This window comes from Phodopus roborovskii, unplaced genomic scaffold, assembly GCF_943737965.1.
Source record: "Phodopus roborovskii unplaced genomic scaffold, PHOROB, whole genome shotgun sequence".
NCBI lineage: Eukaryota > Metazoa > Chordata > Mammalia > Rodentia > Cricetidae > Phodopus > Phodopus roborovskii.
The window spans coordinates 2,866,193-2,892,878 of NW_026126622.1; the positions used below are offsets into that span (position 1 = coordinate 2,866,193).

The 26,686-nt window shown below is 41.7% G+C and overlaps 1 protein-coding gene across 1 annotated transcript in view; it reads left to right on the plus strand.

The window, feature by feature from the left end:
• The first annotated feature begins 2,180 nt into the window (after positions 1–2,180).
• Tars3 (threonyl-tRNA synthetase 3) overlaps positions 2,181–26,686 on the plus strand; it is a 44,476-nt gene continuing 19,970 nt past the window's right edge. The window contains exons 1-10 of the mRNA XM_051206451.1: positions 2,181–2,530; positions 3,574–3,642; positions 4,480–4,670; positions 10,876–10,999; positions 13,127–13,248; positions 15,246–15,363; positions 18,889–18,953; positions 19,916–19,994; positions 21,382–21,528; positions 22,666–22,764. Coding sequence (XP_051062408.1) covers positions 2,261–2,530; positions 3,574–3,642; positions 4,480–4,670; positions 10,876–10,999; positions 13,127–13,248; positions 15,246–15,363; positions 18,889–18,953; positions 19,916–19,994; positions 21,382–21,528; positions 22,666–22,764 — 1,284 coding nt within the window. The 5' untranslated portion in view covers positions 2,181–2,260. The remainder of the gene's footprint in view (positions 2,531–3,573; positions 3,643–4,479; positions 4,671–10,875; positions 11,000–13,126; positions 13,249–15,245; positions 15,364–18,888; positions 18,954–19,915; positions 19,995–21,381; positions 21,529–22,665; positions 22,765–26,686) is intronic.

Below are 26,686 nucleotides of genomic sequence, written 5' to 3' on the forward strand. Positions count from 1 at the left end.
ACTGTTGACAGGTAGTGAGGGGCCCTTCCTTAATCTCCATCAAGGCATGTTCTTTCAGTCTTATCTTTTGTCTACATGACCCAACCTCAACAGAACCCTTCCCCCAGGAACTCTGCTCCTCTACTGTGGAGACATGTAAGAGAGGTCAAGATCTTGATACCAGATGTCCTAACTGCCACTGGGTATCTACTTCTTCACTCGTCTCCTTCTATAGTATCTTTCTTCTACAGTGAGAATGGCAGATCCCCAAGTCAATATGTTCAGTCTTAGTCGGTTGAGCTCATTTGTCCTAAAATAATGCCAGTGTTTCTTCATGGTTCCTCTACTTTTTTCTCTGCCAGGACTGTTTAAAGTCACTCATTCTCTCTTCCTCTCTACTGTCTTCAGTTTGGATAGTGGTAATTGAATTTTGCTTCAATTTGCTCTCAATGTATCTAATGCTTTTTCAGTTTGAAATACATAGACTATTTATAGGCCTTCAAAAGTCAAGACTGCAAAGGACACAGCCAGAGAAGTATGGTTCTCTGGTGTCACTCCCACCCATTTCTTCTCTCTTGGTTCTTTGTAGATAGCCAATTTCATGACTTGCTAGTCCACCCCCCAGTTTCTCTCTACTGTAGATATAGACATGCCCTATTATCTCTTCTTTCTTGTGCAACATGTAACTTGTCACATAAGCTCTTTTGAGCTTAGCTTTTTTTCTTTTTTTCATGTCACAGTACCTCCAGGAAGAGACTCTGTGCCAATTTACAGAGCTCTCCCTAATGCTTTTTGAATAGCTACCCAGTATTCCATCAAGTCTGTGTGTTATAGCTGATGATGCCCTTATAGAATTTTATGACCACAAATAACCCGGAAATGAATTTTTTGTGCAAATGCATTTTTGTGTTCTTAGAAATGTGTCTTCAGAGAAAATTTCCAGCATCGAGATTGCCGGGTTGGAAGACATGTATATAATAGGTCCTCCATTTCTACCCACTCTGCTCTGTAAACCAACAGAGCACAGACTGAAAGTATTTGCACAGAATGGAAGCCGTGCGTCATGCACACTCGACTCTTCTCACTCCTTCCTACACAACACTACAATTTACACCACAGCTACACTGTATTAGCCTGTGTGTGGCTAGCAACGATTTAAGGCATACACGATTGTGTGTATCAGTTAGATGCAAATATTTGGACATTTTATGTAAAAGACTTAAGTATCTATGGGATATCTTTGGGGAGAGGCTCTTCTCCATAAATCAATTACCCATGGACATTGGGGAACAACTAACTATGTGTAGTTTTCTTTGATATTATCATTTTTTAAAATTTTGTTGGCTAGAACTTTTAGTTGATAACTTCCATCATTTTGTTTTTGTCTATGTAGATGTTTGTTATTATATGTTCTCACATCCATGTACTCTTTCTGCTTGTAGTATTTTATTATTCTCATTTTAAATAGTGTGTTGTGCCTAGTCTTGAGTATGCATATGTGTGCACGTGTACATGGAGGCCAAAGGACAAGATTGGTGTGATTCCTCAGGAGTTCACTGTCTCTTGTTGTTTTCGACCCCCCCCCCAACATGGCCGTTTTTTTTTTTTTTTTTTAAACCTGTTTGCACACTGTGGTGATTGCAAGAATTAAAGAGGGGCATAAGAGAACCTCATCAGGCTTTGACAACACTTTGGATGATTTGGTCAAGAGACATCCCTCCTCTGTGCTTCAATTTCTCCAACTCCAGTTTCAACAGAATGAGCACACTTCTAGTAGCACCTGGACACACCTCTGAACGCTTAGAGAAACCTCCAGTGGGCCCACTCCAACTACCTACCTAGGCCAAGGGGTAGTTCTCAAACCTGCATGTCGATGCCTGTGGGCCCCTTCCCCTGCCCATTCTCCTTGCTTCATGAAGTATTGCCCAGCCATCCCATTGCTCTCAGCCGGCCACACCACTTCGCCATTGTAATGTTGCCCTGCCCCGTCACCTCCCACCTCCCCGCCCTTTCACGATGCCGGGCTCAGGCCCCACCCCCACCACCTTATAGGCCCCTCTTCAGAAACCATCGCTCCGCCCCCTGAGTCTTGCAGACATGGCTCCGCCCCATGCAGTGATACCCAGCCTCAGGCCCGCCCCTCTTCCTCCATCGCCCCGCCCCGTGCAGTGATGCTTTCCCATAGACCCCGCCTCCCGAGGCCCATCGGCTCCGCCCCGCCCCGCCGCCGGGTCACGCTAGCTGTGCCCGCTGCGGGCGCGGGTGACTTAGGGAGGCAGCCATGGCGGCCCAGGCCCTGGCGGTTCAGGCCGTGGCCTCGCGCCTGCAGCGACAGGAGGAGGACATCCGCTGGCTGTGCGCGGAGGTGCAGCGCCTGAGGGACGAGCAGCTGCGAGGGCCGGAGCGGGGACAAGCCGAGGGCCCGCGCCTGACGCGCGAGGTGGCACAGCTCCGGGCAGAGAACCGCGACCTGCACCAGCGCCTGTCTGGCCTGCGGCTGCGCCTGGCGGAGCAGCGCGGCCCCGGGGCAAGGCGGGTGGCGACGCAGGAGGTAACCTGGGCGGGCAGGCTTCTGGGGACGCCGCCCAGGAGCACTCAGCGGGTCTCCAACTCTGCACCCCGGTGCAGGCAGGGCTACAACAGGGTGTGCCCCGCCAGTGCCCTGACCGCTGCCTAGGGCCCAGGGAAGCGCTAGGTTTTCACCAACCTCCTAACTCACCGTCCAGCTGGGGTAATTTCTCAGCTCTTGGTTGGATAGACTTGCAACACTTTCCCCTCTAGTGGCAGAAACCACTGAGGTGCACGCCTCGAATCCAGAACTCTGGAGACTGAGGCAGGAGAATGAGAGTTTGAGGCCAGCCTGGGTAAATAGCCAGTACCACCAGATCAGCCAGGGCTATGTGACAAGACACTGTCTCAAATAAAACTTTTTAAAATTTGAAATTCACGGTCTCCTTGGGGGAAGAAGACCAACAATTTCTGTTATCCGCTGGCTGGTTCTGTGCTATTTTTACTGTCTTGTTTTGGTAGTCTACTTTGAAGGCTTATATGTGTTAGCAGGGTTATTTGTTTACAGTATTTTCATGTTTTATAAGATTATTAAATAACACATTATAAGAGAACTTTTCTAAGTTCTGAAGGCTTTCTAAAACTGAGATTTTTTTTTTTTCTTTGCCAAGTGCACTGACAACATCTAATGAATGGTGGACTCTGAAAGTCTGGTGGCAGCCACACATTTCCCAGGGATGTTATTTGTTTAAAGTTTAGAGGGGACAGAGAGGCACGGAGACAGAGAGTATGTAGTCCAGGGTGTGGAAGCCAGGGCTCCTGCATACTGGGCAAGTCTCTACTTCTGTGCTATATCCCAAGCTCTTGATCTGAAGCATTTTAAAGTCAAAATCTGTTTAATGTCCCTGGACAGAAAGTGGTGAACCCTGAAACTTGATCCTTGAGGGTTATAAGTAGGTCTTGGTTCCCAGCAAGGACTCTCAAACCAACCATGGGGATCCTGCCCTGAGCTGCCTGGGTTCCTTCTGTCCTTGGGCTAATGTATTATTGCTGTTACCTATCATTGATGTGCGGTTTGTCTTTCAGCCTCCTGCTCAAAACCAAGAAAGGGACACCAAAAAGAAGAGACCAAAAGAGAGTGAGCCTGACAAGGAGGTAAGTTGTTGCTATAGAAACAACTCAAAATGTTTGCTGTCATTTTAAACATGGGTCTCCAGGACTTGGAGCAAGAATGTAATTACTAATGAAGTTATTGTTTGGGCCACATCAGTAACCTCTTGATGTAGAGTCAAGCTAGCCAGTGGCTGGATTTAAAGTGCCCTCCATTCTTCTTAAGGTGAAATTACAGTTCTGATTTCAAATTACCTACTGACAAAAAAAAAAAAAAAAAAAAAAAAAAAGTTATTAAAACAACCAGCAAGGGTTTATAGAGACTCGCACTTGTTAGGGACAAAGGAGGAGCTCCTACCCTCAAAGGTAGTGGTCTAGCTATGTAGATCAGACAGATGCAGGACAAACAACTAGAGGTGGATTGAGAGGACACAGCCAGTCCCCTGTATGCATGTACATGTTCCCCATTTGTGGATTTGTAGATACAAAAATACTTGGGGAGAATGCTTCTGCACTGACTTTGTTGGACAATACCCCCCAAACAGTACAGTGTAACACCTATTTTCCAAGTGCTGTATTTTGTTTTTTAGTAATCTAGAGGACTAAAGTATATGGGAGGATGTAAGAAGATGTTCCAGTACTATGCGACTATAGTAAGGACTTGAGCATCCATGGAGATCTAAGAATCCAATCGTGAGGGACAAAGGGTTGGATAATAAGAAGTGCTACACTGTATAGCCTTGCCTAAATATACTGTAAATAGTGAGAAAGGGAGATGCCTATGTAGTTGTGAAAGGAGTTAGGTAAGAGGGGAGGGTCTGCTGTAGGGGATGTGGACAGAGGGCTGAGTCATTCACCTTGCTGTATGCTAATGAGTTTCAGGCGAAGCAACCGAATTTTATAAAAGAAAGATTGAAGCTTTTTGAAACATTGAAGATAGATCATCAGCTCTTACCTGCGACTCTGGGAAAAAAGAGCACAAGCAGCGTGATTACAGTAAGAGTGGCTGGTGGGAAAACAGTGCAAGGGGAAAGGTGGAGAACGACACCTTATCAAGTGGCAGCCACGATTAGGTAAGAACCCTCCCAAACACAGACATACATGCATGGCTTGTGTGCACTCACATGCATACACACATACACACACATACACACACACATACCTACATACACACACACACACATATACCCAAACACACACACACATACCTACACACACATACACCCAAACACACACATACCTACATACACACATATCCCAAACACACACACTTACATACCTACACATACACACATATACACCCAAACACACACATACCTACACACACACATATACCCAAACACACACACACATACACACACACACATATACATATACCCCCACATATATATATCCACACACACACCCATACATATACATATATGCACACACATGTATTAAACCCCCACACACATATACCTACATGAAAAGCACACATACACACATACACTCACACCCACATACACACACATACAGCCATGAACACGCACTCCTTGTATATCTATCTGCCTCCCTCCCTATCTGTTGTGAATGTATTTCGGGAGGATATACTATAGCCCACTGAAATATTTTCTTAGACACCACTAAAAATTTTTTTTTCTGCTAGAGTCCAGTTCTGGATGAGGGCAGGGTCTGAAGCAGGGGGATGAAAGGGTGGAGATGGAGAAATCAGGCACGGGACACTTCTTAGTTTCATTTTATGGGAGGTGGATAGAGAGGAAGCACATCTCCGTATGGCTTGACCTACTCTGACAACCTGCATCTCTTACCAACTTTATTTATACACAAAATCATTTCCTCATAGACTTTAGTCATTGATTACAATGTATTTTCATGCCACATACTTTTTCTAAATTCTTCCTTGACTACATAAACATGACAAGGTAAAAGAAGCAAAATGAGCAAACAGCAAATTTCATGAGAACTAAAATCTAACACTATGCTAAAATCAGTTATTTTTAACTCAGTGCCTTTTTCCTTAAAATCAGTGTTGTGAAGCTGTGTGGTAACAAAAGGACTAGACAGGATGTCGCTAACTTTATCTAAGTTAATAGATTAGAAGGTATTTCCCACTCTGTTATACCAAGCTTCTCCTGTGTTATCCTATTAATCAACTGTAATGAATATCTGATCTTTCTATGGAAACCTAATCACTCAGTCCCTTGTTTAATTTTTTTTCCTTCCTTTTTTCTGTTTTATATCTGACATAAGAGCACCATCCTTCCCTTTGGCTTTTGAATACCCTGTTCTGCTCTTTGTTCTTTCTGACAAGGCTGCTCAGGAAGCCAGTAGCTCACTGAGCGTGAACATTCCCTTTAGTTTCTTTGTCATAAACCCTTGTTTCACCATGGTCTCTATCTTTATTACAATCCTGCAGAGTGAAAGAACATTAAGATTCCTAAAACTGCTTCCTTTGCCTTCAGGGGGGTACCAAGGCTTGTCATTAGTTTTATAATCAGAATCTCTTCCTATCCGTGCAGTTCCCATGTTTCTGAGGCAGTACATGAAAACCTAATGATTCACTTATGGTTTGTCGGCTTCTAAGATTTCTCTATGTTTTCTTTAGTGATTTGCTCGAGATCCTCTGTCTCATGCTTCCTAACACCACCTAGGTAATGGGTTGTATAGAAGACTCAACTTCATGCATAGCTGATTCTCCTAGGGAACTACCATAAGTTTTATTCTTGTTAACATCGACTTCTATAAGAATTGTTACATTGTCCCAACTGTAGCCTTGGGCAAGGGGCTCTTAACAGCAAGGAATTCAAACATTAAACATGACAAAGGAACAGGCAAGAGTGTGCAGCCAGTTCCACCAAGGGCAGTGAAGGGCCCATCCAAGTTGTCCATCAGTAGAGCTTTGTCAGGCAGCACCTTTAAGATGCTTGGCATGGCCATTTTTCTTACTTGGCTAGCTAACTAAATTAAGTATGATGGCTATTTCCCTCTGACTCCTAAAAAGACCATGTAATTGAATACAGGATTATGGTCTCTTCCTATGTAAAAGGTCCACATTTTAAAAGTTCTAATTTTATATATATGTATATATACATATATATAAAATTTCTCATATATATGTGTGTGTGTATGTATATATATATATATATATATATATATATATGAAAAAATTTGTACCCTTGACATATCATCCACCCTGATTTTATTCACACATCAAGGAATTTTCATAAATTTTATAGTTTTTCAAGTTGTAACTTAAAGAAACAAGTTGACACTCCTGTCAGTCATAGAACAGTAATCGTCCTTCCTACCAACTGGATACATTATGAAATCTTGATTAATGGAAATTCCTGCTCATTTTATTTGCTTCTTGTTGCCATGAAGAATATGGTTACCAGAAGCAAAAGAAAGAAGCAAGGGTTTATTTGACTTACAGGTTACAGTCCATTGTGAAGGGAAGCCAACCCAGGAACTTGAGGCAGGAACTAATGCAGAGACCATGGAGAAGGTTCTGCTCTTCCTTGGCTTGCTGGCCACCTTTGTTACACAGCCCAGGTCCACCTGCCCACAGTGGACTGGACCCTCCTACAGACATACCACAGGTCAATCTGATGGAGGCAGTACCTCAACTGAGGTCCCCTCTTCTGGGTGTATCAATGTGACAACCAAGATGAGCCACCACACTGGTGTTATTGGAAAGTATTGGAGCCTGATGGACACCTGCCACATTTCCAGATTCTTTTGTCCAAGAGCAAAGCACTGGACCATGACACACATGTTTACTAACAAATAGTACACTTCCAAGGAGGGAGACATGGACAGAGCTGAGAGAAAGGTTAGACACCCAGTGGCAAACACAGTATGGAAACAAGAATAAAACTTTTAAATCCCTGTCACACATAGGCTTTTGGATCATCGAGTCAATGGCCTTTCTCCACTGTCCTTGGTGGTAGTTACTCAGCAGGTTTCCACATGCTAATTCATAGCCTGGCCTTCAGACACCTCACACTCCACCCTACACTCCTGCCTCAGTCACCACCTGAGAGCTGTGGTCCCAGAGATCCCTTTGGGGAAGCTGAAAGAGAATGATTCATTTTCTGTAACTGCTTACACAGTGATTAGGGGCATAGCCCCTGCCTGGAAGAACAGGGAAACTCTCACCCTATTCTAATTTTGCAGAGAATCTAGGATGTAGTGGGGATTTACTGGAACCCCTGCATCCCAAGGAGTCGGGTCTGAAACTGATGTAACCCAGAAGACACACATTTTACAAGGGTGCTACAAACACCTGGCCAAAGAAGAATAACATAGTTGTGCCAAACAATGGTCCCCAAAGGGTAAGAATCACAAAACCATGGCCACAATTGGCCCTAGAGAGCAATCTTGTTCCCAAGGGTGAGATCCCTTGGTTATATATCAACAATGTGGCAACACACACACACACACACACACACACACACACACACACACACACACACAATTTTAAGAGGGAATCCAGTAAAAGAGTAGTGTATCCAGAATGCAGTAAAAGGAAAGTGATGTGAGGGTGTAAGCACTGAGTATGTATTTTCTACTAACAATGGCAAAAGAAGAATGAAAACTACACAAAAGGCTGGTTACAGCTACTGATAGATTTGTACATGGGACTTACCTTTGTATTTAAAAAGGTAAGGCATCCTTGTTTATTTCTCAGAGAATTTCTGTGTTATTCAGGAGTTTGCAGGTAGAAGGTGTTCAAGGTTATCTCGAAGCTGCAGGAACTTGGAAGTTTTATTCTAGAGAATAAATTTGTTTTACTCTGCATGGGGTAGATTTTGTTCCCCTAGAGAAGGTGTCCGGACGTGTCGGAAGATATTTACGTCTTTGAGAAGGTTCACCTACCTGCATTGCTTTGGGTGCTATAAGCTGCAGGCATCTTCAATGACCACATGTTACAGAGTAGCTGGAGAGGCTGGTCATGTTCATGCCATGCTGCATTATCAGACCACATATAGAGTGAGCCTGAGACCCCAATGACAGAAATAAGTCCTTTAGCTTTTGAGTATTTCCATCTATAACTGCATATTGTGCAAGTTCATTTAGTAGGATGTCATGATGATTGTCTGGGGTGTTTTGAGTGCAGCCTTTTACCAAGTCACCTTGGAAAGAAAGCATCAGTCTTCAAGAGCCACCATCCGCATTGATGATAGAGAACCATCCTTCCTTTATAGCAGTGGTTTCTCAACCTTCCTAATGCTGTGACCTTTTAATACAGTTCTTCATGTTGTAGTGAATCCCCCACCATGAAATTATTTTTTGCTATCTCATAATTGTAATGTTGCTACTGTTAGGAGTCATAATGTAAATATCTATGTTTTCCAGTAATCTTAGGTGACCCCTGTGAAAGGGTCATTCTACCCCCAAAGGTGGGTTGCTGTTTTAGAGGGTATAACATTCTCCCCTAAAATGGTTTCCCTATCTTTAGAGGGGCAATGCTCTGTTTCTTAGAACCTTATTGAAGGCCAATACAATTTCCTAGCACCTAGATTGAGAGCAGTGGCAAGGGTCTCTGCTGCCTTGGCTGTTAGGAAAGTTTGGCATTGTAGTCTGACATAAACCATTAACAGTTCATTGCCCTTGACATCACAGTTTTACTTTGAATTTTTTTTCCTGAGAAAAGAATTGGCTACTAGCATATGTGTTCAAGAATGTTCATTACAGCAACAACAAACCAAAACCCACAAAATATAACCAAGATGCCCAGCAACAAGTTCTGGTTCTCATGTAATGATTGGATAATTTGCTTTGGAAGTCTGTCTACAGATGAAGACGGTGCCATGATTTACTGTTAACTATATGAAGTGGGTTACAAAGTAATATAGGTAAAAGGGTAGTATTAAAATTTTACATTGGTGTATGTATAAAAGATTATAGAAGGCTATATATTAATAGTATTTTTAAGAGATATGATTGCAACTATCTCACACTCCCATCCCATGCTTCCCTATCTAGGTTTCTTCTTATAACTTTATTACTCAGTAGTTTTCAAACTATAAATGCTATTTTTTAAAATGGAAGGAAGGAAGGAAAGATGGTCTCTGTGGAAAATAGGTAAAGACATAAACAATTCATTAAAAGTAAAGTTAATCACCAGAGAAATAAAGTACCAGTTCTCAATATCACACTGACAAAGACTTGAAAAATCACTTAGGGTAAGTGTAAGTGTACTCGGCTATATTTATGAGAAATCTTGGGAAGGCGCCTGCCCCAACCCTGGAATTCTATTTCTGTGCACTTATGGGGGCATGAGGAGGTGTGTACTTAGATGGCTGCATGAGTTCCATAAGAGAGCAAAACTGAAAGAAACCAAAGTGTAAGAGCCAGGCGTTCCTCAGTAAACAGAACACTTCAGGATTGCCTGAGAAAATTGTGTTCATAACTAGTTTCTTTTTTAACATGGATGAGAAGCTGATACAGAAAAAGACTAGAGGGATGTATCAAAGTGTTATAAACAGTTACTTCTAGGAATAAGGAGTAAGATTTTAATTTTATTACTTGTGCTTTATTTTTCAAGTTTTAAAAATAGCAAACATATATGTGTAGTTGGTTGTTCTTTTACTCTTTGCTCTTTTGGCTCTTTGGAGGGGGCACCACCCAACTCCCCAACTAATATACAGAGTCTTAGTCTTGCTTACGAATGCCTGGTCTTAGCTTGGCTTGTGTCTAGCCTGCTTTGCTTAAATTATCCGCTTTACCTTTTGTCTCTGGACTTTTACCTTTCTCTATTTCTGCATTTCTTTCTTTACTTCTTATTTGGTGGCTTGCCCCTGAGGTCCTCCTCTCCTTCTCCTTCTTCTCCTTCTCTGCTCTTTGATCTTTTCTTGCCAGATTTCTCCTACTATTTATTCTCTCTGCCCACCAGCCCCACCTATCCTTTTCTCCTGTCTAGCTATTGACCGATCAGCTCTTTATTAGACCAATCAGGTATTTTAGACAGGCAAAGGCACACAGCTTCAAAAAGTTAAACAAATGAAACATGAAAGAATGCAACACATCTTTGCATCACTAAACAATTATTCCTCAGCATAAACAAATGAAACACATCTTAAAATAATATATTCCACAGCATATATGACTTGTATACATAAAATAATTGTTACAAAATAAAAGATCTCTGTCCTGTTAATTCATGTTTATACTTTCTGGCTATTTTTTTTTAAGTCCTGAAAATTATTTTAAGCTTTTCCTATAATGAATCATAATGTAATAAATGTTGACCTCAAATGGCTTTTCTCCTACTAGTCAAGAACTGGCTGAAAATACAGTGATTGCCAAAGTGAATGGTGAATTATGGGACCTGGACCGCCCGTTGGAAGGGGATTCTACTATAGAGCTACTGATGTTTGACAATGAGGAAGCTCAGGCTGTGAGTATTTAAAAATCAATCAGCCAGAGGGGGTCTTTATAAAGTTATGGGGAAAGCCACACATTGAAATCAAAGGTGATGAAACTTTCAGCCTATCAACATTTAAAATCACAACATGACATTTATTGATAGCTAATGAATATTTGTAGAATGTATGCTCAAATAAGTATCCCGTGTTTGTAATCTCTTAAAATAATCACTTCCTTAGGTTAAATGTCTTAGCTGTTAAATCAGTATATATTCAAAATGAATTTCTTGTCAACCCTCAAATGTATGCACCTGTAATTTAATATCCATGGGAGAGTTTAGGGAAATCCTTTAAATACTTGAAAATGAACTTTTTTCATACATTAAGTGCCACATTTTTACATGTCTCTGATATGCATAACACCTTAACTTGTAACCTCCTTTCAACTGGCTTATTGCCTCTGTAAAACGCAGCTATGTTTAACTGAGGCTATATTATTATGCTTTCTGGATGATGAGAATTGTATAATTTCTGATTAAAGTATGCCAAGGTTATTAGTTGTTTTTTGCTACCATGTTAAAACACCTTGACCCAGTGCAGCTTCTGGAAGAGTTTATTTTTAAATAAACTTAGGGATCTAGAGGGGCAGTCCGTTGTGACTGGGAGGCATGACAGCAGGTGGCTGGGACAAGAAGCTGGCCGATTACATTTCCATCCACATGCTGGAAGCAGAGAGAGCAAACTAGAAATTGGGCAAGGCTATAGGCTCTCAAAGTTTGCCCCAGGGATGTACTTCTTCCAGCAAAGCTTCACCTTCTAAAGGTTCGGAAAGCTCCCAAACAGTACTATCAACTGGAGGGATAGTTCTCTCTCAAACTACTACACCAAATATAACCATAAAATTGTTAAGCTGTGTAATATTAATAAAACCGTGTTCAAAAGTGACTCTGAAAAATGCGGTTTGTGTTATGGCTAAGTGGCATCTCCTTGTAAGTGCATTCTTCATTCTAACCACCAAGCTTACACCTTTGCTGTTTGTCCTTCTCAGTGTACTCCACCATGTGCCCAGCTCTCTTGGTTATACATGCTTATTTTCTGTCCCCAGTTCTCGTCTAGTTACTATATCCCTGTATCTATCTCATTGTTTGGCTTAACAAATATCTAGATAAGGGCAGTGCCCCAGAGACAATGCAGGTGATCAGCCAGCTATTTCAGCAGCACATGAGTCCAGGTGCTCTGCTGCAAGGATGGCCCTGTGGCTCTGTCCACAGAGCATGACCAGCCTGTTGCAGTAGACTAGGATTACACATCTCTGCATCTACCTCTTTCTGCTCTGACTTATCGAATGGTAGTTAATGTACTCTTTCCCCTTTATTTAATAAAGGTGAAAGTTCTGACCTGGGCCTCAGTTATCATTCACTTTTGGCATCTATATTTAATTTGGTGATTTGGTTAATTTTAATTCACAAGTAAACTAAAATTAATTCTTTATAAACTAAGCTAATTTGTTTGTCTTAGTTACATTTAAAATAATACTATTTCTTTGGAAATTTGAAACCTAGTCAGCTTTCTGAATTTGTGGGGCTGATAACCTGCCCTTGGACTATGGTAATTTAGCCCAACCTATACTCCTCGGGGGTCTCCAGCTCCCAGCAACATTCCCTGGCTTTATCTTTTCCTTCTTGAGCCATCTTTCCAACTTTCTCAAACTTCCATAGTCGTGTGCTATGGAAACTCTCTGCATGGCAGGAGACTGCTATGCAGATGTGAAATCTCACTGACTCTGGTAATATCCCCAAGTAGCCGCTCTCTGTCTGTGTTGTGTCCAGACGGCTGTCTTGGAGAAACTGAACTGGTACCCTCCCACCCCAAGCCTGCACCATGAGAGGATGGGCTGGTTCTGAACAGTCAAGGGCACAGGAGGAAAGTGGGGAGTAGCTGCACCATGGCTGCAGTGCTCAGCAAAGCAACTCTGAGATAGACCAAGTTCTCCAGGAGTACTGCCAGGATGCAGGGGACATTCCCATCCAAGCAGGCAGTGGAGACTCTATTCTTGGTATTTATCCCCTCAACATCCATCCCTTGCTCCACATGTTATCCTACTCCTGATGTCCCATGAGAGTTTTGGTAGCTAACAGCTTTCCTGTCCACACCTTCAGGTGTACTGGCACTCCAGTGCCCACATACTAGGGGAGGCCATGGAACTTTACTATGGAGGTCATCTGTGCTACGGCCCACCCATTGAGAATGGCTTTTATTACGACATGTTCATTGAAGACAGGTAAGGCTGCCCAGTGCTGGGTTCTGCTTGCATGTGTACATGCCATTGTTTTATGGTTACATGTTATAGCTCAGTCACAGTATATTGTGTAATTATCAAACAAAATTATTTTTCAAATGAGCCTAGATTGGAGAGCAACTTTCAACATACCTACTAGAGCATGACACCAATTCAAACCCAAAACATGTGCTCCATGCCAGAGAGCAGTTGTCTGCTTCTGCTAACAATGGTCGAGGCACTGTCAACTTTGCCGAACATCTTGCACACTTGAGTGCCAGGTGGTGGTGGCTCACAGGGTCTCACACTCAGTAGGTCTGTGTGTAGAATCACAGCATGATGGCCCTGCCCTCGTCCACCACTGCTCTGTATCCCTCACGGTTCCTAGGGACACCACTAGTGAACAAACCAAAACCTTATGTCCTTCTAATTCGTCCGTTCCCCCTAATACCTCCATCTAGTATCCCAGCCCGGTTCAAACTCCCCTATGCTCCTCACTACTCCATCTAGCAGCCCTGTCTAGTTTTCCATTTTTATCTCCTAAACATTTCTACCGTTCTTTCCCCTCTACGCAGACTCACAGCATCTCCTACTTGGGCAAATGAAGAACATCTTGCCTTTGCCTGTCACTCTCATTCTGTGTAATGACGTCTCTCACAGCATATCTGGCATTATGTAGTGGGGGCTTTTGTTTTTAGTTTTTGTTTGTTTATTTGTTTTTGAGATACAGTCTCACTATATAACCCTGACTGGCCTGAAACTTACTATGTAGACCAGGCTTGCTTCCACATGCTGGGATTAAAGGCATGTGTCATCACACCTGGCTTATGTCACTATTTCTCATAGTCATTTCCAGTCTGAACTGTTTTTACCTGTAAGTTTAGAGGGTACTCAGCCTATGGGTTGCATCAAACTGTGGGATGCAATCCCTTTGGGGGTCACATATCAGATATTTACAATACAATTCATAACAATAGCAAAATTACAGTTATGAAGTATCAGTGAAATAATTTTATGGTTGGGGGTCACCACAATGTGAGGAACTTTATTAAAGGGTGGAACCATTAGGAAGGTTTAGAGTATGTTTATTTATAATGCTTGAACCCTAAATATATGAGGTTTTTGTTTATCTTGGTTGTTTTGTTTGGTTTCCTCACATAACAACTGATTCTCTAGCCTTCTGGATACCAACTAGGTGTTAACCCAGACCTTCAGCTCAAGTCTCAGTCCTGTAAGGCTGCCACATTGCTGATGCCAGTCACAAGTGGAAGCTTTCTGTATGTCCGACCCACAACCCACTACTTGGGTTCAGGAGTTGGTAGACTAGCTGATAGAAAACTATTGATTTATTATGGCCATTCCAAGGGGTACAAATGAGCTGCCAGGAAGAATATGGTGTCTCCCATGTCTCTTGGGCTGTACTACCTGCTTGGCAGCTTTTGGAGCCTTGTTGTTCAGTGATTTTTCATGGATGTTTTTGTAACATACACATATTCAGTGAAATCACTGGCCATTGATGATAGACTCTTTCTCCATCCCTTCTTGCTTTCTAGAGTGGGGTTTGGGGCTAACGCCCCCCACCTCTAGTAATCCCTTAGTCTCTGGAGGTCTCCTTCATGCTATTAGTACAGTGAAGGCGTGGTTGCTGATCAAGACACTCTTATCGAAGTAGTATATATAGTGCCCTCTCTTGTTATCATACCCCCAGTTTCATGCAGGCAACAAGAGTTTTCTGGATGTTTACCTGACAGTGACTCTCAACCTTCCTAATGCTGCTCACACATACCTTCCTCTGAGGCTAGCTCCTACCAGCCACACTGAGGGTAAGGATATGGGGAGCCCATCATACAGCTCTCTGAACAAAAGTATGTGCCTAAAGCACTAACACAGTTGAGCAGGTGTGTCGATTAGCAGTGACGGGCACAGGACCAAGGTAGAGGAGGTGGATGGCATCTGGAAGATCATACTTAAGCTCAGGTCTCTTCTTCTTTGGTATTTAGAGTGGTGTCCAGCAGTGAGTTGTCTGCCCTGGAGAACATATGTAAAACTATCATCAAAGAGAAGCAACCCTTTGAAAGAATGGAAGCCAGAAAGGACTCACTCCTGGAAATGTTTAAGGTACTGGGGAGAACAGCATAAAATTCTCTCACTAAGAAGGAATAGTAAAAGCTATTAACATAGACTAGCCTTTTCTTCCCTGTTGATTTTCTGTTGGCTTAGAGGCTGCACCTGAATCTATTGACATTTTAACACTGTCTATGCCCTATAGTCACCCTGCTCAGACTATAGCCTGGCTGGATTTCTGATCCTACTGGCACCACTTTGCAACTAGTCTCTATTATTCTGTTTACCAATAAAGACTTGGCAGCTGTTTGTTGGGGTGAAAACCTGATAGATCAGAGAAACTAAGAAGCAACTAGCTGATCTTTTTTGGCCAGAGACCCAGCAAGAGAAGCATCTCTTCACTCATCCTAAAATCTCTAAGTCCCTCCCTCCCTACTCCTTCCTGTGTCTCTCTATCCATATTCCTGACTCCTCCATCCTCTCCATGGCTAATTCTTATCAACTGTTCTTTGGATCCACCCCCTGATAATTTTATTAACACAGTATCAGAGTTTCACGGTTCGATCAAATATCTCAAAACACTTGACCAGTTGCTGGTTGTACAGTCTGAAGAGCTGTTGTGAGGGTATCAGTAGTCACATGTATGGCCCGCAGAGCTGTTGTGAGAGTGTCAGTGGTCCATGTACAGTCTGCAGAGCTGTTATGAGGGTGTCAGCAGTCACACGTGCAGTCTGCAGAGCTGTTGGAAGTGTGTCAATGTTCACTTGCTCTGCCATTTCCCTCTTGTTTCCTGAGACATTTCAGGCAGGTAAAGACCAGGTGAGTAATTTTCATGTATGTTTATAGGTCTGATCATATTGGAGTATGCCTACTATTGCAATGCTGGAATTACTGATCTTCTTGGAGAATGAAGTGTTGCTTAATTCTAAAGCAGAAAGTATGGCTAATTAACACATGAACTAAAAAATGTGACCACTGCTCTCAAAAATATATATTTATAATCCTCAAAATATATACACAAAATCCTCTTTGTCTTCTTTCACTCCCTCCCTTTGAATTGTTTGTTTATGTGTGTACATGTTGCCTGTGTGTATGTCTGTGTACCATGTGCATGCTATGGCTGTGGCAGCCAGAAGAGGGATTTGGATCCCCTGGAACTGGAGTTACAGACAGTTGTTAGTCTCCATGTGAGCACTGGGAATCAGACCTGGGTCTTCTGCAAGAGCAGAATGCTAAGCTAATATTCCAGAAGCCCCTCTCTGAGCTCTTAATTAACCTTCTTGTTTGTTTTAAATATTTAACGTGGAGTGGCTTGCATAAGACTTTATGGGTGCCTTTTTTATTTTTTTTTTTAACCAATGTACTTTAATAAATTAGATTTTTTTTTTCTTTTTAAATAATACAATATCAAAGAAAATGCATACTTTGAAAATACAGCAATGTCAGTTTAGGGGACTGAATTTAAGAGCTAGGTGGTTTGGGTTAAAGATACAATTATTACTTTTTGTATGGTAAAATATGTGAAAGTAACAGTATTAGGGTTTCTATTGCTGCGAAGAGACACCATGACCATGGCAACTCTTACAAAGGAAAAAATTTAATTGGGGTGGCTTATAGTTTCAGTTGTTTAGTCCATTATCATCATAGTGTGTGACATGATGTCATGCAGTGTCATCTGCAGTCAACAGAAAGTGGTCTAAACTATGTGTAGTTTAGCATGGGAGGCCTTATGGCCAGCCCTCACAGTGACACACCTCCTAATAATGCCACTCCCTATGAGCTTATAGGAGCCACTTACATTCACATTACCACAGTAACATTACAATTTTAACTATTTTTGAATACACAGTTCTGTGTCATTAAGTATATATGAAAACATCAGCTCTATCAACTCACAGGATGATTTCGTCTTCCAGAGTGACAACTCTACCATTGAGGGCCAACTCTCCTTTTCCTCCACAGCCCACCCTGGCATGCAGCCCTCTGCTTACTATTCTGTGAATTTGATAAGAACCTCAGTTCAATGAATCACTTGCTATTTACTTTTGTGACTGGCTTGTTTCACTCACTGTAAGGCCCTCAGGAGTCACTAGTATTGCAGAGTGTGTCAGAATTTTCTTCTTTTTTTCTTAAGGCTAAATAATAACCTCTTCCGTGTGTGTGTGTGTGTGTGTGTGTGTGTGTGTGTGTCTTTGTGTTTGTCATTTCATCTGCCCATAGATACTGGAATTGTTTATATTCTAACAATTGTGTACACACTGATATGAATGTGAACATAAAGATTTGTTTGAAATGCTGATTATGTATAATATTTATATAATATACATATCAGAAATGGAATTGCTGCATCATGGGGTACTTCAGTTTTAATTTTTCAGGACCTTCCACAGCATTTTCCAGGGCAGTCTCACCATTTATAGTCTACCCAGTTTTTCCACATTCTCTCCCATACTAGTTTTCTGGCTTTTGTTTTTAAGGCACCCATTCATTGGGTGTGAAGTAGTGTCTCATTGCACTTTCCTTAGGACATAATGAAGCCGAGCTTCTTATAGTGCACATACTGTGTACCTTCCTTGGAGTCTGCTAAGGCCTGTTAGCTGTCTTTGAATGAGAGTGGACTTAGTTGTGGTTTGGTTTGCTTTATAACAACTTACATGTTCCTGGTGTCAGTCTGTAACCATCAGTCTATTACAGATGTTACTTCCGTTCTGCTAGCTGCCTTGACTTTTCAGCTGCTCCTAAAACTAACCATACCAGCTTTTGTGAAGGAGAATGCCTTGACTTGAACATACTGGGATGAAACAGTTACATTGTACAAATGTGTTTTTTTTTTCTCCCGATAGCTGTTTTTAGTTATTTAATATGAATTAATACTTGATACTGCAATTATTACAATGAAAGCAGAGAAAATTACCCTAGTTTGCTAACTGTAATGATACCATGGCTTTTTAGCAAATGAAGTGATGTGGTATAAACTTTGTAATAATGGAAATGTGCCTTAAGAATTGGATTTACTTTATGTAGTTAAAATGGGATCTTCTAGAAGAATGCTGTCCAATAGAATCTGTGCCAAGTGTATAACCTTGAATCACATGACAGCTACACTTTAAGAGTAAAACAAAGATGGAATTAATTTTAAACACATAGTTGATATAAAAAAAAAATCTGTGGTTCTGTGTGTTTATACTCATGGCATGGTCATATGTGAGAGCTTACCAATCATGTGACTCTAGGGTCTCGTACTGGACTGTGTGCCTCTTTGCTGTGAGCACAGCATGTCCATAGTGTCCAACACCTCAAACAGAGTAGAGTGTCTCTCAGAGCTTCTTAAAAAGAATAGTTTCCAAGGCATTGGTGGTGCACACCTTTAGCCCAAGCACTCAGGAGACAGAGGCAAGTGGATCTCTGTGAGTTCCAGTCCAGCCTGGTCTAAAGAGCTAGTTCCAGGACAGGCTCTAAAGCAATACAGAGAAACCCTGTCTGCAAAAACCACAAGAAAAAAAAAAAAAAAAAAAAAAAAAAAGAATAGTTTCCCCATTAGAAAAATTTTGTAATAATATGTGAACGTTTTCTTTGTAGTACAATAAATTTAAATGCCGGATTCTGAAGGAGAAAGTCAACACTCCAACAACCACTGTCTACAGGTTTGTGTGTACCAGTTTTAAGAGGCTCAGTGGGGTCTTGGAGCTTAGCAGGAACTGCCCTGAACCCTGGTTGGGAACAGAGTGTGACTTTCTGGCTTTATCACAGTGATGGGACAGTTTACAAGGATGTCTCTACATACATAGTGTCTTCAGAAGTTCGTGAGGTGTTTGGATTTGCACAGAGAGAGCGATTTGAGGCTTGATGGGTCCCTCCTCTCACTGACCCTGAGTTAAAGTGTGCCCCACACATGTAAAGAGTAAGTCTTTCCCTAAAACCTGTGTCCTGGCTGCCTTCCTGTGCTGTAATAAAACAGGCCGAGCAAAAGCAGGTGAGTGGAGGAGGTGCTTTATTTGGCTTATCCCTGGTTCAGTGGGTCCCTGAAGAATGTCAAGGCAAGAACCCAAGCAGGCACTTGAAACAGAAACCACGAAGAAGGAAGGCAGAGACAGGCAGAGCTCCATCTTCAAGGCCCATCTGATCTACATAGAGTTCCAGGACACCCAGGACTACATAAAGAGACCTTGTTTCAAAAAACAAACTAACCAACAAAAATGAAAACAAAGGGAGAGGGAAGAAAGGAAAGAAAGGAGAGAGAGAGGGAGGGAAGAAAGAAAGGAGGGAGAGAGATGGGGAAGGGAGGGAGAGAATGAGCAAGGGAGAGACTGAGAGACCCTGCTTCCTGACTTGTTCTTTGCTAGCTTCTTACATGGCTGGTGACCACCTGCCCAGGAAGGTGCTTTCCATGCTGGGCTGGGCCCTGCTGTGTCAATTAAGACAATCAAGACAAGTCCACAGACCAACCTGATAAAAACAATTAGTCAATTGAGACACTGCTTCAGGTGATTCTAGGCTGTGTCAAATTGACAGTTAATGCTAACTGGGACAATATGATAATGTGGTCTATAATGAACAGTCCAAAAATCTTTAACATTCTGGGTATGTCTTAAATCTCTCATTATAGGTGTGGTCCATTAATTGACCTTTGTAAAGGCCCCCATGTAAGACACACTGGAAAAATTAAAGCCATAAAAATTTTCAAGGTAAGGATTTTTTTAAAATTTGTAAATATAACAAACAAGGTAAACTACATAAGGGATTTCACTATGTCTGCTTTAGTCTGAACATGATAGTATTTTAAATTCTTCATTCTTATTTCACTAAAGGAAATGTTTTATAATCTTGATAATTAAAACACTATGTAGCTTTTGATTATTTAATCTTATTCTAAATGTTATAATGCATATCTTTTTATATGGCTGTTTCTTAAAGATTTATCTTTGTTGTGAGTCTGTGTGTGTGTGTGTGTGTGTGTGTGTGTGTGTGTGTGTGTGTGTCTGTGTCCCTGCAGAGACCAGAATTGTCAGATCGCTGAAGTTACTGCCTGATGTCAGGAACTGAACTCAGATCTTCTGTAAGAGCAGCAAATGCTCTTACCTACTGAGCCATCCCTCTAATCCTCTATATAGTTTTTAAATATACTGTTCCTTATTTAGATGTCCTTGTGTTCACAGGTTTCACATTCATGGATTTAATCAACTGACAGATGGAAATATTTGAAAAACAAATTGTGCCTATGTTGAGCATGTATAGACGACTATGCACATGGGGGTTGGGGATGGTGGGGGTGGGGTGGTAGTGATGCCATCATTTCCTAAACAGCACATCAAAATGGATGTATACATAGCATTTATTTTGCATTTGGTACTTTAGAGGTGGCTTAAAGTATACAGCACTTTGCACAGGTTATGTGCAAATGCATCATTTATTTAAGATACTCGTTTGCAGATTGAGGTGTCTGTAGAGGAGGTAGAACTAACCTCTGCAGACACCAAGGACAACTGTGCAGTAGAGTTTCTAGATTGCCCAATGAAGAGAAAATAAGAGCATCTTTCTGCATGTGAGAATAATGCACCACAGGCAGAAAAGAAAGGCAGAAGGGGTGGAACCCTGCCCTAGCAATCATAAGCAGCAGAGCTGACTTTGAGGTCCCAGCCTTTCTGGACCTTGGTTTTCTTTCTGGACCTGGGTCTTAATTATCCACCACCCACTGATGCTTTTCACTTCAAGCCATAGACCAGAGCGGCTGACACTTCATGAACCTCTGGCCTTTTCTGGTTCCAGCTTGGTGATCACAGCTGCTCCCTAGTCGTCCCTCCTTCCTGTTCTCTGTCACTTTCATTCCTAGAAGCCACAGGGGACTTTATGAAATTTGATGATTAGTGCTATAATTTGGATGTAAAATTTTTTTTTATTAGACTCAATTTAAGACTCTTCTGAGCACTACAAAATCTGTATCTGAGGATTGTGTATGCCATAATAGAAAACTGCATTCACATTGTAGAGTGGTGTTACTGTCAAATGTTTGATTAAAAAACAAAACAAACAAACAACAACAAAAATAAAACACAGTATCTTGCTGATGTTTAGAATTCCTCAACATATTGGGAAGGCAATCCTGAGATGGAAACATTGCAGAGGATCTATGGAATATCCTTTCCTGATAGCAAAATGATGAAGGGCTGGGAGAAGTTCCAAGAGGAAGCCAAGAGCCGGGACCACAGGAAAATCGGGAAGGTATACCCACACCATCGTCACCCAGACACGCCTTTGTTGCCCATGACTGTCCCTCACAAACCAAAATCTTAAGAGTAATATTTCTTCTTCTCTCTTTATGGTCTGTTCTGTTGATATTTGTTGCCTGCAGCTGAGTTCTACCATATCCACACTCCAAAAGTCTGCTAACCAGTTCCCATTCTTGTAAGGAGTCAGGTTTTTCCGCCCACCGCCTGGTCTTGTCCCACCGCCGCGCCAACCCCAATTAACACACTGAGACTCTGTATTAGATATAATTCTGTTGGTCCGTTACTTGTTTCGGATAGCTATGTCTTAAGTATTAACCCATTTCTGTTAATCTAATATTTCCACATGGTCTTCTTACCAGGGAAAGGGGCCAGTGTCTCGTCTCCCCAGTCTCTCCATCTTGACTCCTCCTTCCTACTTCCTCTTTCCTCCTTGTCTCCTAGTCCCACCTATCTTGCTTTTCTATTGGCCAACAGTGCTTTATTCATTAACCAGTATGAGAAACATATATACATAATGGCATTTCCCATCACGTCCTCTTATCTTTTGTTAGCATTTTAAAAGCTCTTGTGAGAGTTTATTTTTTCATGATATAAAAATAAAGTAGGGATTTTCATCTCCATCCTTCAAGGATTGAGCTATGTCATGTGATGGGCAAATATTCATTTATGAAGCTATCCACATTTGTTGTGAGGAGTAGTTGACAGGGCTGCTAGGAGACACTCCATGCACAGCGCAGACTCTCAGGGGTTGGCACCATAGGAAGGGTCACATCACTTGAAACCCACCTTCTGCAATGGACCTTTTATCTTATGTTATCCCTACATGAGACCTATGTATAAATGTTGGATGAAAACTTAGTCAATTAGCTACTGATTTATACTAAAAAAAAAAAATGAGTAGTAAATAACAAAAGATAACAGAAAAGCAAATTGAAGCTAAGTAAATATAAGTGATCATTTTACATGTGCTGTTTTATATACATTATATATCTGGATAGATACTGAGGAACTTTGGGATGCCTAGTAATAGATGATGGGAGGGTAAAATGACATTTTATGACTGTCACATCAGGTATGGTAAACATTAAGAAGAGATGAAATTTGAAATGCAATTATTGTTTCAATCTAGGAACAAGAACTTTTCTTCTTCCATGACCTGAGCCCTGGAAGCTGCTTCTTTCTCCCAAGAGGGGCCTTCATTTATAATACACTTACAGATTTCATACGAGTAAGTTAGTTTTGGGAAATATTCTTATTTATCTGCATTCTATATGTTATTATCTTCTCTCATAATTAAGTGTTTCCATTAAATTTTAGTACTATAAGAATTTGTATTACTATCATATATTACTATAAAATGTCAGATTCTGACATGGAGATGGGTTACTTTCTAGAATTTCATAAAATACAGGCGTTGCCCTAGGTCTGTAAGGGTGTGGAACATTAGCGGTCTACTGAGTGTACATCTCCTGTGGCCGAGAATGCTCTGAGGGGCACTGCTTCTCAAAGGTGGCTAATGGGCCTCAATGCATCTGCTCACTACAGTGTGACCACCAGGTGACCAGACATCTCCAGGAGGAGATGAAGTTGTATTGACACCCTGAGGTTGAGCATGCTCTGTGTTGCAGGCTTAGGACTTCGAAGATACTGTTCAGAGATGGGCCATTTGGACTGCTGGAAGTAATTTTCCAGCCTTCCCCTGTTTAGTCTTTTGTGTAACAATTATAGCCTTGTACTGCGGCTTGCTCTTGACATATCTGTGGTGATCCCTTAAGAGTGTTTTGTTTAGAATATAGTGGGCCTTATGGTTGGTTCCTGTTGTTACCTTAGTTTGTGTGAAGGGATTCAGATGTTTCCACAGTCGAACTGTCCTTCAGTGCATTTCTCAGAACATACTGAGCAGTGAGCAGTGAGTGAGGCATGCTCTTCCTAGTTTTACTACCTGATTTCTGTGATTACTGATCACTCTCGGACACCCCCCCCCAAAGACTGCCGTGCTGCCTACAGTTCATTTGCAGAGGCTGCAGTTGACTCAGTAAATTTGTCTTCAGATCTGTTATGAAGACAATACTCCAGTCTTACCTTCATGCTCCATTCTGTGACCTCATGTCCACCTTAGCACCTCCTTCTGTTCTTCTCCATGCTGGCTGCTGTCTTCATGTCTGGGATTCTGAACTCCTGTTCTGAGCATGTCTTCCTCCTGCTTGTTTCTCATTAACTCTCATCCAAGGGATCACTTTCTTCAGGGCCTTTCTGGGGAAAGGTGCATTCATCACATGTGCTGGGCCTCTTCCTTCTCTTCCTTCCCTTCTGGCACTGTGCCTATGGAGACTGAGGTTGACTCTCTGGGGTAGCACTTAGCCTGTGTTCCTTCCAATAAGGACAGTCACTATAAGGCAGTAGATCAGGGGCAAGGGAGTGAGGCCTGAAGGGTTGTTGAGGCGTCTGGAGATTTTGGTGGGTGGCAATGACTACCCACTGCTCCTGTCTTGTGTTCTTTGCTTAGATGTCAGCACAGCCCTGGTACCTGAAGCTCTGGGTTGAGTGTGGACCATGGAGAATAAACACAAAGCCTTTATAGTGGTCTTAAAGGGCTCTCTTATCTTTTATAGATGCAAGACAGACATGGCTGATGATCAGGCCCAAGTCTGATTGTGTGGGTTGCTGCATTGGAAAGCATTTAAATACACAACCCCAGGGGTCTCTAATGTCAAGGTAAGGGCTGAGCCCCTTAAATTCTGATACCCTTGTGTGAAGTAATTGGTCTCAGCATGTATAAAAGAACTTCCAATGAACTCAGCTAATTTTTTATGTTGTTTTTTTTTTTTAACTCTTTTTTTTTTTTTTTTTTAAATGGGATTCATATAGTTCAGGCTAGCCTTGAACTTGCTATATATCCAAGGATGGCTGAATTCCTGATTTTTCCTGCCCCCCTGCCCAAGTGTTGAGGTTACAGGAAGTGCCACTATACCTAGCAACTTCAGATAGTTGTAGCCCTAATTTTCAGTCGTGTGATTTTGATTCTTTCCTCTTCTAATAATTTTTCAATTATGTGTCTTATATAATATATAGAATAACTAGAGAGAATGATGCTGTCTTCCAGTGGGATTTTTCACCCTTTTCCAAGATGGAAAACCACAACTCAATGTCCTGGTTAATTTTGTTCATTTGTTTGTTTGTTTTGACACAAGCTGGATGGAACCTTAATAGAGAAAATGCATCCATCAGATTGGCCTGTAGGCAAGTCTGTGGTTATTTTCTTGATTGATGATTGATGTAGGAAGAAGGTCCAGCTCTCTGTGGGTGATACCATTCCTAGGCAGGTGGTCCTGGGTTGTATAAGAAAGGTAGCTGAGCAAGCTATGGGGAGCAAACATGCAACACCCCTTCATAGCCTCTGCATCAGTTTATGCCTCCAAGTTCCTGCCTTTAGTTCCTGCCCTGACTTCCCTAGGTGATGGAATATGACCTGAGAGTTTTAAGCTGAAATAAAGCCTTTCCTCCCCAAGCTGCTTTTGGCATGAGACCCATGTGGTTTACTTTCATTCTGTTGGAAGGACATGGTTCAATGTGTCTCTATTTGACATGCTAACAGGCTCCAAATGTCAGCTCTGCCCCTCTCCTGTGTTCTGCTACTGAGGAACAAACTATTCCAGTCTCATCTGGTTGATACACCACTGAATGTCCAATAAGATCTGGTTTGAGTACAGATGAGGTTCTTTAGTAGCAAGTACCTTCCCTCTCTATCTTTAGACCTTTGAATGGGAGATATAAGGCACCTCTTGGCTACCTCCCTCCATCCTCACATTATATAAAGATGCTGGAGGGAAAGGATACAGTAGACAGTTCACTTCAGAGATGGCTGGATGGCTGGGGAGGGGAGGATGGTAACAAGGCTGTAGAAATTCTAATGTCTACCAGTTGTCCCTGGGCCCACCTGGTCTTCCCTGTGCTGACATCTGTCAACACAGATTAGCTTTGTCTGGTCTTAAACTTCATGCAAGTGGGATCACACAGTACTTGTTTTATCTTGATGCTTCTTTTGTTCAACTTTGTTTCTGAGAGTCAACCAAGAGGTGGTAGTATGATAGGGGTTGGCAGCGTTATTCAGGTATCCCATTTTGTGGGTGCAATACATGATATTCCACTATCCTGTAGGTATTTAGTTCCCCTCCAGTTTAGAGCTACTATACCCAGTCTACTGTGAACATTATTTTCTTCCAGTGCATACAACTGCTCACTTCTGGTAATTGAAATCACAGGACAGTTGTTTGGACCAAGCTTCTATGCTGGACTAACAAGGCAAAATGGAGTCAACCATGCTAAGGTTTATCACCAAGCAAAGGGCCTGCTGCTTACCTCACCTTCAGAGAGACCTGGGTCAGAGAGGGACTAGCCATACTCCTTCAACAGGCCGTTTTCTGTTGGCATGAGAGTGACATTTCCCTCTGTGTTCATTCTTAAATGAAGTAATGTAGAATATCCAAAGCTACCACATCAGCTTTTTTCTTGTTTTCTGTCTCCTGTTCCCTTCTGACAAGGAAAATAACTTTGAGATGAGTGGTTCACTTTTGGCTTTTATTTCCTTCTTAAGTCTTCCTCTGTCCTTGAAACCAGATGCCTTTCTTGAGTTTTCAGAGCATTTGCCCTTCTTTAAGGAATGAAATGTAGCTCAGTTCTAGAGCAGAGAGTAGAGCCATTTAAGATACTAAATTGTAATTTTGTCCTTTAGTGTTCTCTTTAAAAGGATTGCTAGGTCATGGGGTATTTTTATTTTATTGTAGACTGATTTTGAGTCACAGTCTTATTATATCCACATTAGCCTCCTCTTGCAATCCTCTTGCCTCCGCCTCCCATTTCTAGATATTAAAGATGCATACCACCACATCCAAGCAAAACTTGCTTTTCTTCCATATTTTCCTCTTTTATGTGCTGGGGTGGATAGTAGAGATTGAATACAGTACTCAATTTTATTTTGAGACAAGGTCCATTTAGGTTGACTTTGGATTTGTAATGAAAAAATCTCCATGTTCATGTATTGATAGAGTTAATATTGTGAACATGACTGTCTTACCAAAATGAATCTGTACATTCAGTTCAATCCCAGTCAAAACCTCATTCTTCACAGAAATAGAAAAAAAATTAATTCA